A 12,255-nucleotide genomic window follows, 5' to 3' on the forward strand; every position below is an offset into this window, starting at 1 on the left:
ATTGTACACAAATATCAATATTTTATGTATTTTTATTAGCTGGCTCTTATTTTTAAAAAGTTTAAAGGAAAAAGGTGCTCATTCAAACAAGACAGTGGAGAGGATGTCAGATGGAAAGTAAAATGTCCTGCCTTCCTATTTTATAGCCCGGATATAGCATCTCCATCCTAAAATTTTCTATGCATATTAAAGTCCACATATAGTCCTTTTTTTAATATAAATGAGGTTATATAAAACATGTTTTACATCTTGCTTTTTTACTTAATATTATAGGTTAGACATCTTTTAGCCCTCTTAATAATTTACTTCATTCATTTAAAGAGCTGTGCAGTATTCCATGAAGAGGTGTAACCCAATTGATTTAACCAGTTCTCCTTTGATAGACATTTAATTTGTTGTTTCCAGTTTTTTTCTACTATAAGCAATGATGCCATGATCTTTGTGGTGGGCCTGGAGATGTACAACCCAGACACTCACTCAAGGAAGGACTGGTTGCACCAACTACTGGCAGACAGCCTCCAAACTGTCACTTGCTTCAAGGTTTTGTTTCCTCACTCAAGAGCACACTCTTCCCTGGTGGCCATCCAGTTACTCATCAGAGCGGTGGTACAAAGGCCTGGCCATTCCACCCAGTTCAGGACACGTCCGGCAGGCCGTATATACTCAAGAGACCTCTGGGGCACTGGCATAGGCTTTGTAGGGCTGGCATCACAGTCGGACCCCTCTTGCCCCCCCCTTTTTTTTTACATCTTTATTAGAGTATAATTGCTTTACAATGGTGTGTTAGTTTCTGCTTTATAACAAAGTGAATCAGTTATACATATACATATGTTCCCATATCTCTTCCCTCTTACGTCTCCCTCCCTCCCACCCCTCTAGGTGGTCACAAAGCACTGAGCTGATCTCCCTGTGCTATGCAGCTGCTTCCCACTAGCTATCTATTTTACATTTGGTAGTGTATATATGTCCATGCCACTCTCTCACTTTGTCACAGCTTACCCTTCCCCCTCCCCATATCCTCAAGTCCCCTCACTGGTACTGATCCCTGAAAAATGCCCTGTACTCCAAATTCCATCTCAGCATCTCTTTTTGGGGACCCTAACCTGCAAAAAATATTACCGTGTGTATGTATGTGTGTACATCTTTGCACATACATGAGGATTTCTGAAGGGTATTGGGCAACTGAAGTTTTAATTTTAACAAATATTAACAAAAACTGTTGCTTAGAAGTTTACATTAACTCCCTTTCCAATACTGTATATCACACAACTTTTTAAATCTTTGCAAATCTTACAGGTGAAAAATGCTACATCTTTGTTTTAGCCAGGTTTGATTAAAAAACAAAAACAAAACTTCTGCTAGAGTCTTTTTCTAGATCAGGGGTCAGTAAACGTAAAGAGCCAGATAGTAAATAATGTTAGGCTTTGTGGGCCACAGAATCTCTGTTATGAACTACTCAGCTCTGCTGTTGCGGTGCAAAAGCGGCCACAGATGATATGCAGATGAATAGCTGTGGCTGTGTTCCTATAAAATTTTATTTACAAAAACTAATTTTCTGACTTCTGATCAAGACCAGCACGATCCAACAGAACTATGCAATGATGAAAATGTCCTGTGTCATCTGTGTCATCAACACGACAGTCCCTAGCCACACGGGGCTATCAGTCACTTGAAATGTAGCTAATGTGAATGAAGAACAAATTATTAATTTTAATTAATTGAGATTTGTCATCACATGTGGCTGGTGATTATAGTATTGGAAGCACAATTCTAATGGAAAGAGCAATAGTTAGTCATTAGAGTACTGGTTCTAGTCCAGACCAGGTCATTGACCTGCTGTGTGTCTTTAAGGGAGGTGCCTTGCCTCTCTGGGCCACCCTTTCCTCAACTCTGCAAGGAAGGGGTTCAACCTGATGACCACCAAGATATCTCTCAGTGTTAGCATTTGCTATTTCTGTGATTCTCATCTTGGCATGATTATTTTAAAATGGTAATCTTTAACACTGAAAAGATGAAAGGCTTAATTTAATATTTAAAAAGTAAATGTATGTTTGTGGTAGTTTAAATTCTAAGTCTTAAAAGGGGCACTGAGACTTTTGCCTTGTGTCAACAAGTCCTTTCCAAAGAGGTTGGTCTTCTTGACAAAATTCTTTCTCAGAAGACTCCAGAGGATTTACTCAGAGACTTAGCGTAATACAGCTCTATCTTTCTACATCATTTCCTGCAACCGTTTCATGTTCAGATCCAAATTATTTTTCCCCTTTTTGGTTAATCAATGGCATTTCTAATTATGATCCACAAAATATAACCAATGCTGTTGCAATTATTTTATTTTTGCAACTTAAAAACAGATGTCCAAGGGTGATGTACTTGTTGGTCCTGAAATCAAATTATGGCTAATTATGTCAAACTACAGTAAGGCTTTTCTGAAGGCTAGAGTCATTAATGATCCAGGGAAGTACTAGTGGAGAGCTATCGCTCTCAGCATTGCCCAGAGAAGGTCCTGGCTCAGAATGCTGCTACAGCCATGTAATCTAGTTTTCTTTTATTCCATCAAAAGAGCAAGGAAGCAGGGGTGGGCTGCAACACCCAGCTGTTATCATCAGCCCTACAGTCTACTGACTCAGCATAATGAGCTTCTACTAACTTCGCCTTAGACAAATGGGACTCATTTTCAAGATCTGCATCGAAAGAAAAGAGTCCATACTTATTTTGTTATGTCTATTAGGTAGGGTGGTTCATTGAGCATTTGGAGAGGGTGCTTATTAGGACTAATTTCTATCTTTTTTGTTTGTTTTTTTAACTACAAGACCCTTTTTCAAGGTAGAGGAAACATTAATTATCATGCTGTAAAACTGTTATCAAAACCTGTAGATTAAATGTAGGGTATGCCTGGCTTATTCCTGATGCTTATGAAACACTACATTATTGAAAGACTTACTTCGTTCATAATTTTTGCATTATTCTTGGCCAAAACCATGTTCAATGAGTCCATCAAGGTGGAATACTTCAAAGTGTCTGGGTGTTGGCGGTACTTCTTTTCACTGATAATCTCCATGGCTTTCTTGTTTTTCTCAGCCTCCAGGGAGCCCAGAGGGAGCCATCCAACGCCCTTCATGAAGTCAGCATAGTCAGCTTTGTACTGATTCTGCAAAAGAGGAAAAGTTCGAGGATGAGAAGAAACCAAATCTTCCAAGAACCATGAGCGGGTATTTAATATTCCATAAGTTCCACTTCAGTTTTCAACTGATAGCATATTCAACTTTAATTACTTTTAACCCTAAACTTTATTTTTTTTTTTACATTTCCTTGCATGAGGAATTTAAAACAAGCAGCAATATCTTTGTGATTTATTTGCTTCTCTCAATGCCTTCATAAAGAAAAAGTGCTAAAAAATACCAAATAGATCAATCTACCATGTGACTACTATCTCAAGAAAGGTGACCATGCTGGACTAACTTTCTTACAAAAATCCCCAAGTCTCCTTGGTTAATAGGAGACTTAGAGGACTCCATTTCTCTCTTTTGGTATAAGCCTTTGAACAGCCACCATGGTTACAACTCCTTCGGGTATGCCAGAAACCTCACTGATACTTTGTGCAAATTTCATTTTTTCCCCCTCAAATCAGACATTTCCCCCTATAACTGTACCACGGTTGCTTTCATTTGGGTACTTATGTACCTCCCCAGCTATAGCTCATCTCTTACGTTTCCAAAGAGAAATATAGGCTCGGCATGGCCTGCATTTGGTTCATAATTTATATTCACTTTCCCCAGCTACCAAAGGGCCTCTATAGCTCAATTCTTGGCTTTACACTCTCTGTGCCTTCCTCACATTTATTCTAATAGCTGTTTCAGCCATCACCTCCTTACTATTTCATCAGTAAGTAAGATAGGCAATTATAAAGCTGGAAATGAAAGCTGGCTGGGAGTGAGGGACAGTAGCTCTCAAGTTACCTGACTTTCTGTTTTACCTCTTACTCCTTAATCAGGAACTTTTTATACTTCTGACTCTCTCTGCTAGATATATTTCCTTCAACACATTCTTTCTGAAACAAATTTCATGTGTTATGGCTGATCTAGCATCCAATAATGCTCACAACAATAATAGATAGGGTTCATCCCTTTTGTGTTAAAAAAAATAAATTCAATCTAAGGTAAAAACTGAAACACCTCATTGGGAAATTACACATGAATTTCTTTCAGGATTTTCAAAATGTCATTACTTATGGTCTTTCATGATTTGCTTATTATCCAAAGTAAATGCTCTGCAAGTGTTGTGGCTGTCACGTACATCACTTTGAATCTGCATCATGTTTTTGGCCAATTCAAAGCTCATGGCATCAGGAAGCATGTTGTAGGCATGGATCACGTTCCTGTAGTTGGTGTTGGTGGCCACTTCCTGAGACTTCTTGGCTGCCACCATGCTAAGCATGTCTGCCGGGGTGTGGAAGGATGTCTTGGATTTCTCGTACGCCTTCTTGTACTCCCGGTCTGACTGCATCTTGGCCACTTGCATGAAGTGCACCAACTTGGGGTCGTCCTCTAGGCTCCGGAAGCCAATGTGTTTCCCTTTGGCTTGTTCATAGGCTTGCCTGTACTTGTACTGTGGATGGAAAAGAAACATGGTGATGAAGATAGTGAAAGAAAGAGAACAAAATATAATTCACTACGTGCCATTAGCTTTGTCATAGGTGTAGGGTTTTAGAGCTACTCTAAACTTACAAAGGGAGGAGTTGTTGGCGGGGTGGGGGGACTGGGAGCAAATTTTTTTTTTTTTGCGGTACGCGGGCCTGTCACTGTTGTGGCCTCTCCCGTTGCGGAGTGCAGGCTCTGGACGCGCAGGCTCAGCGGCCATGGCTCACGGGCCCAGCCGCTCCGCGGCATGTGGGATCTTCCCGGACCGGGGCACGAACCCGTGTCCCCTGCATCGGCAGGCGGACCCTCAACCACTGCGCCACCAGGGAAGCCCCAGGAGCAAAATATTTTTACTTCAAATTTCTTGACAGACTTGAGTCCATGAGGGGAAAAAATCATCTAGAGTTAATCAAAGTGATGTGTAAATAAGTTGTTTTAGGGTTATTTAGAAAAGCAGCTTTTCCCACTCTGCTGTGTAACCAGCGGAAAAGGCTGCAGGCACCACTTTTTATGGTGCACCTCTACATTCAGGAAAGAGCTTGGTAATGGATCTTCTGGGTAAAGTGCATAGGTCATATCCCTATGTTTGCTAGGAATTGCCCATAAACAACTTAAGCACTCTAAAAGTAACTTATTTTAACAAGACCCTGTCACTTTTTACATTGAATGATGAACAAATAATTAGAGCATCCTTGGACTGGGTGAAGGGAGGTGTCTTGTGTGTTACATGGGACAGTGGTCCCACCAACACTGGACAGAGCTGATTACAGCTCCTGCATACACATGAGCTTGGCTCATTTGCTCTTTTTCTTGTTTAGACTAAATAAGCATCAGTGAAAGCACTTACATCACTGGCAATGTCTCTGGAGGCTCTTGCAGCCTTTATTGGGATGGCATCAGGCCTCAGGTCATATCCTTTCTTCTTTTCTTCTTCCCAGCCAGCTTTGTACAGTTTCTAAATGACGAAGTAGAAAACCACCAGCATCTTGTTAGTCGCGTTAGAATGGGGACCCTAATTTTAAAGTGGTTGTCATGTGGAAGACAGATATTCCACAACTACTAGTTCCCTTCAAACTGTTCCCTCCCCCTGCCACCACCCCCCACTCCCTGCATCTTTGTTGTTGTTGTTAATCTACTCACATCACTCATGGTGATTTGGTTGACTCTGGAGAGTAAAATGCCTGGAGTATCAGGCATGACGTGAATGGTGGTCTTGTCTTTGTTCCATTTTTCAGTGTAGAGCCTCTACAACAAGAAAGGCAGGCACATGACTGTACAGCAGGACAAATCTGCAATGTGCTATCAAGAGGAAGAGACTCACATCTCCATGGTAGAAGAGGTTAAATCTGATATTGGATAATGAATGAAATAGCAAGAAGATGGGCTGATGAGACTGGACACATGATTTTAAAAATCATCAAACAAGGGAGCCCTCTTCCACTGAAACAACAAAGGCTATCTTGCTCCAACCACACATTACATAGAGTTTCGTGGTTCTAGCACACACTCAGCATGAGGTTGACAGACAGCCTGGGGTTGGTATAAGTGGGAGCTCTCTAGACACGATGACGGTTATAGACTGCCCCCTCCTACCACCACCGCCACGACCACGACCATCAGAAAGATGAAAACGCTGATGAAGGTCAAAGTGGCACTGCCTGGTTCAATGGTCTGAGCACTGCAGGGGTTCTGAGGCTGAGGCCAGCAGGTGAGTTCTTACCTTGTTCATAATCAGTTTGTTACTTTTGTTTAGTGCTTGTTCCAGTGTGTCCATGGCATATGTGAACTTTAGCTTCTCAGGGTGCTGGCGGTACTTCTTCTCGCTAAGAATCTCTCCTGCTTTCTTTGCCTTCTCCACCTCCGGTGACTCTATGGGCACCCAGCCGATCCCTTTCATCCAATTGGTGAAGTCGGATTTGTACAGATTCTTCACAACGAAAAAGGAAATTCTCGTTTCAGAAAGAGTCAGGGCATGGGTTTCTTTGACCAGATGATTTGCTCATTTTTAAAAAGAGAAAAAAAAAAAAGGATGGGGGGACTGGGAGAATAAACTGCTTTTTATTCCCTACCATCCTTCAGAAAAAAATTAATTACAAAGTGATTGTATTCATGGTGGTTTTGAACAGAAAATCCTGACCCAATAATTCCTTTAAAAATTTAACTTTCTTGGGGGGAACGTTAACAGAATTTTGCACTGGAAAGGATATTATATAGCACCCATTTGGACCTGTTAGTCTTTCACAGAATACAACATATATTGGGTCTAACTTCCAAAGTTTAAGTATATATATACATAATAACTAAAGAAAACTATATATATAGTTCAAATGAGTGAAATCCTAAAACTCCAAATTCTGGATAGGATCCCTAATTACAGTGAGTCCAACCAGGTTTAGGATGGAGTAAATGGAATTGCTGATTTCTAGTTCTTCTTAGCCGTCAGCTAGAAATGGATAACTAATTTTATGCTGACAATCTGATGACTGCTACATACGTCACTCTGAATCTGCATCGCGTTCCTGGAATGCTCCACGTTCAAGGCATCAGGCAGCAGGGTGTAGTGGTGGAAGGGTTGTCTGTAGTTGGTGTTGGTGGTGACCTCCTGAGATTTCTTGGCTGCTGTCACACTGAACATATCCAAGGGGGTGTGATACTTGGTCTTGCTGGCTTCATAGCCCTTTTTGTACTCACGATCTGACTGTATTTTGGCTACATTCATGTAGTGAACCAGTTTAGGATCATCCTGAAGACTGAGAAATCCAATTTGTTTGCCTTTGGCTTTCTCGTAGGCCTCCTTATATTTGAACTACATGAAAAAGAAGGGCAGACAGAAGTTTGATAGGGTAGATTGTATGAAATACTAAAGCATTAAACTGAATTTATATCACAAATTAAGCAATAGCCAAATTCATTCTGAATCTAGGTAACACCTAAGTTTTTTAGTATTTTTAAGTAAACAACTAGCAAAGTATTTCCAATGGATGGTCTTGAGATCTGCTCTGGGGATAATTAAGAATGGAATAAATTGTAGTTTATATCTAGATTATTCATAGGTGGATTCTTTGAATACAAACAAAGGTTCCTGAAAAGTTTATTAAGGATTTGGTGAACATAGTTTTTATTATGTTTCTATGATTAATTTGCATCACCTTATAAACTATTTGCATAATTCTGAGTAAATTGCAGCAAAGACATTATAAAAATTAGTATATTGGACTCCAAATGAATTTCTACTCTATCAAGGTATATCAATTCCTATAGAAAATATAAGTTTATAAAAAGTAATTAATTAAGTAAATAAGTAAGCAGGTAACTGAAATGCTGTTGTTTAATATATAATTCTTCCTGGTTTTCCATATTTCACCAGATTTTTTTCTTTATGGAAATTATATTATCAAAAAATTGTATTCTTTTAAAATACTGGGAGACTTTCTTGATTAAGTAATATTTTAGTATACCAAGGCTTTTTTCTTAACAAAATCCAAATAAAAAGCAGTTTTCAAGTTCATAATAATAATACTAATGAGAATTCCATGTATTTGACAGTTTAAAAAAATTATCTTCTTTGTAACAACTTACTGAGTTTTTAAATATTTTTAAGATAAAAAAATCACTGGTACCTAAGATATTAGGAATTATTTTTATACTACAATTTTTTATTTGCTTCCTAATATAGCTCATATACATACACCATGTAAATATATACATACACCATGTAAATATTTTTTAAATATAAAGAGAGTTTACTACTTTCAAATTAGACTTACATTGCTAGCAATATTCCTTGAACTTTTTGCAGCAACAATTGGAATGGCATCTGGTCTCAAATCATAACCCTTAGCAAGGGTTTTCTTCCAATCTGCTTTATACTTAGCCTTGAAAAAAGGAAAGATTATTTTATTATCTGACATAATTAAAAGAGGAATGAAACAGGAAACCAAAATCTTTCTTATAAAACATGTCATAATATATCCCTTTCTATTAAAAGAATCCAGAGTTAGGGCTCTAAGTTCATCTTTTAGAAATCTATTATTCTTTAAAAAAAAATCAGTAAACTATATACACAGTATGGTCTCAACTGCTGTAAAAAAATGTATATGTGTGCATTAAAAAAAGCAATGGAAAGGTATTGCTTTGAATGTGGGATAACAGAAGATTTTAATTTTTTTATAATTTTCTATATTTTCCAATTTTTCTATAATAAGCATGCAATGCTTTTATTTTCTTGTATTTTTTATAATGAAACATTTTAAACTTACAGAAAGATGTGGGTACTAAAATTAAAAGTTCAGATGTAGTACCACCCAGCTTTAATTAATATTAATTTTTAAATATTACTTATAAAAGCAGGAAAAAGTTTTAAATAAACCAAAAGCATAGAAATGAGTACTTTAAAAAATGTTTATTTGGAGATAAAAGAGAGCCTAAAATGTTAGGAAGAATGACTAAATCATCTTTTAAGAAATGAACAATTTTATCCAGGTTGGATTATGTCTTTAAATTAGAATTTACCAATTTGCTTTAAAAGCAAAAGGAAATAATTCATAATAGTAAATTTAAACATCGCCACCAATTAGAGAGAGATGCTAGTCACATACAAAGAAGAGTTTCTAAAGAAAATCACGGTAAACTTGTTTAGAAGTTTAGAATTTTAACAAATAACTGAAACAAAAGTTATAGAACTAGCAATACTTATCCTTACTACAGACCATGCATTCCTGTATTTTCCAATCCTCTCTGTCCTATTTTGTTTTACTTTTTAAAAAATGGAACACAACCTACTAGACTGATTTTATAACCCACTAATGAGTCATAGCCCACAGTTGGGAAAAGTCCGCATTAAGTGAAATGTATGGTAGGCTCTAGTCTCATATTCTATGATAAGGATCCAATCTGGAGACTGTTGGTTCGCAAATTGGTCCCTGTACATGGAGGGCAAGGAGAGACTGAAAAAACAGGCTGACCACTCCAGCTTGGTAGGCGGCAGGTTTAATAAACAAGGGAACTTACATTAGAGGGTTGTCTTGGGCAGTCACAAGACGAGTAGATCTTCCACCCGCCCGCCAGAACCTTACAAGTTTACTAAGGCCTCAAGTGGATTCAGTGCAAGTGGTCTCAACAACACATTGGTCTCTCAAGGCTGTGTCCTTGAAAATGGCTCCCACTGTGGGAACAGTGGGCAGAACTTACATTCCAAGGATGGGAAGGGGTGAGGAGCCTCCAATTGCCCAGGTCCAGCTCAAGGGTCACCTGTCAATCACGTCCTCTCAATGACCTCCTCCATCAAAGACTCAAAGGGTCCACACTCAGTTTGCTCCCCCTAAAATTCCCAGTGCTAGTTATATAGAACTGGAAAGGAGAGGCTCATGTAAGCAATACTAGACGGGCACCAGGCCAAATACTCACATCACTTATGTTGAAGGCATTGACCTTGGCTTGAATAAACTGCGGTACATCAGGGTCCATAGTGTACTTGTGCTTCAGTTTCTCTCCCTCCACCTTGTAGTTCACCTAAAAACAAAGGAGGCAGCGTGCAAATCGTATTAGCTAACATAATGTAAGTTTCATCTAGCACACGTTCCTTTAAAAAGGAAGACTATCGTTTGTGTTTTTCCATTTATAAGGCAATTAGCTACATTATCACACAGAGGGAGTGTTGGCAGACATATTCATTGCTCATTCCACCCATATTTATTGGACAGCACTCTGATCAATAGGCAGCATGGTAGGTTCTGTGTTTAAAGTGGTTAAAAAGAAAAAGGCAGACCTGTCCTCTTGGAGCTTATAGTCCAATAGAGGAAACAGAGAATAGCATGTAAACTGTAAGATAGAGCTAGAATTCGTGATGTGTTGTAAATTAAATAACTTTAGGAAAGAAATGAACAGGGCCAGGGTGGGGGGTCAGCAAAGGCTCTCTAAAAAGGTAATATTTACACCCAAACTTGAAGAAAAGGGAAGGGTCCGGGCAGAAGAAGAGCATTCAGGGCCCTGGGTCTAGAAGGGGCATGGCTAGCTTGAGGAACTGAAGGTCACTGGGCTGGAATGTGCTGAGCGGGGTCCCAGGAGGATTAGACAGGAGGGGGGCGGGGGCACAGAGCTGAGGGCTTTTTCAACCAAGTTAACAGTTTAGATTTTACTTTGAGTTCAAGGAGAAGCTACTAAGGGGTTTTAAGTATAAGAAGGACATGATTTGATTTATGTCTTAAGACAGTCTTTTTGGTTTTTGTGTGGCCCCAGGCAGGGAGTCCAGGTAATGGATTATTACAGTTGTCCACGTGAGATATGGAGGCCAGAACTAGGGTTGGTGGCAGCTGAAAGACAGAGAAGTGCTCCAACAGGATGGCTGAGAGATTTGGGAGGCTAACTCAGTAGAGGCGTTGGATGAGGGGGGTTCACATGCGGAGGTGTCGATGGTGACTGCCAGGTTTCAGGCTTGAGTAACTAGGTAGACGTTGACGGCATTCATTGGGATGAGGAAGATTAATATCGTGAGTTTAGGGTTTTCCTAGCTAACTGGAAAAACACAAGGAGAAGTGACACCTCGGTCAGTACAAAAGAAATCAGAACAATCTACACCATTTAGTACCACTAGAATAGAATTAATCTTGAAACATCTGTGGTAATGTGGGACTGGTCTGAGAAATAAAATCCAGAAAACCCTCAAATCTGAACCGAAGAATGCATTCCCCACCTTCGAATATCTGGGGTTAAAGCCACAAAAAGTCCTTTCTTCTTTGTTTTTTATTTACCACTCTATTTCTGGGGGAGGTATCTTAGAACTCTGAAATTATCAAATGAGGGGAAGCACTGAGCATTGTAATTAGCCTCTGACTAAGAAAAAGGGTCCAGATAGACCTCGGCTCAGAAAAAAGACTCTGGATGACTATGAAAGCAAACTGCTTAACTCTTCCCCAGAGGTGTCTCTCTCTCTCAGAATATCGCCCTATTTATTTTGCAAGGGGATTAGGACATTAGCCTTCTCCTCATCTGGCTAGGTAGAACTCTTACAACTCTCTCTCTCTCTATATATATATACATATATATATATAGAGAGAGAGAGAGCAATATATATCTTGGTTTGCAATTCAGACAAGGTCACAGATTATAATAGAAATAATTTTATTTCCTATGTATAGTGTAAGGGTCTGCTTATAAATAACATAGACTCTCTACATTTGGAAAACAAAGCAAACTTGGAACATCATCCTTCTCTCCTTCCTGTTCTTCTTAAGTCCCAAGTTGCTTCAAAAGTAAAACCTTTTGATATACCTCTGAAAGCAGATGATTTGCTAAGATAGATGCACACTCATGAATTGAATTAAGAAGGATTGTGGAGTAACTGGTCATGGGGTTATTCATGAACAAAAACTCTTTGAAGGAAAACCACTTACATCACTTAGCTGCTTTGTGTTGTGCTGAGCCAAAACCATGCCCATGGAATCAGGCACACTTGTGAACTTGATGGTATCTGGGTGCTGTCGGTACTTTCTCTCATTTAATGCATTGCCTGCTTTCTTGGCCTTCTCAACCTCCAGAGAACCAAGAGGGATCCATCCAATGCCCTTGAAGCAGTTGTTGTACTCATCTTTATATACATTCTGTAAAAGAGTAATCTCAG

The 12,255-nt window shown here is 39.1% G+C and overlaps 1 protein-coding gene across 50 annotated transcripts in view; it reads right to left on the bottom strand.

Moving 5' to 3' along the window:
- NEB (nebulin) overlaps nt 1-12,255 on the bottom strand; it is a 231,171-nt gene that overhangs the window by 154,356 nt on the left and 64,560 nt on the right. For all 50 annotated transcript variants that reach the window (XM_049712452.1, XM_049712434.1, XM_049712443.1 and 47 more), the window contains exons 31-39: nt 12,029-12,235; nt 10,044-10,148; nt 8,405-8,512; nt 7,132-7,443; nt 6,358-6,564; nt 5,778-5,882; nt 5,485-5,592; nt 4,294-4,605; nt 2,942-3,148 (exon numbers count right to left, since the gene is read on the bottom strand). In XM_049712452.1, the coding sequence (XP_049568409.1) occupies nt 2,942-3,148; nt 4,294-4,605; nt 5,485-5,592; nt 5,778-5,882; nt 6,358-6,564; nt 7,132-7,443; nt 8,405-8,512; nt 10,044-10,148; nt 12,029-12,235 (1,671 nt within the window). The remainder of the gene's footprint in view (nt 1-2,941; nt 3,149-4,293; nt 4,606-5,484; nt 5,593-5,777; nt 5,883-6,357; nt 6,565-7,131; nt 7,444-8,404; nt 8,513-10,043; nt 10,149-12,028; nt 12,236-12,255) is intronic.

This window comes from Orcinus orca, chromosome 7, assembly GCF_937001465.1.
Source record: "Orcinus orca chromosome 7, mOrcOrc1.1, whole genome shotgun sequence".
NCBI classification, from domain to species: Eukaryota; Metazoa; Chordata; class Mammalia; order Artiodactyla; family Delphinidae; genus Orcinus; species Orcinus orca.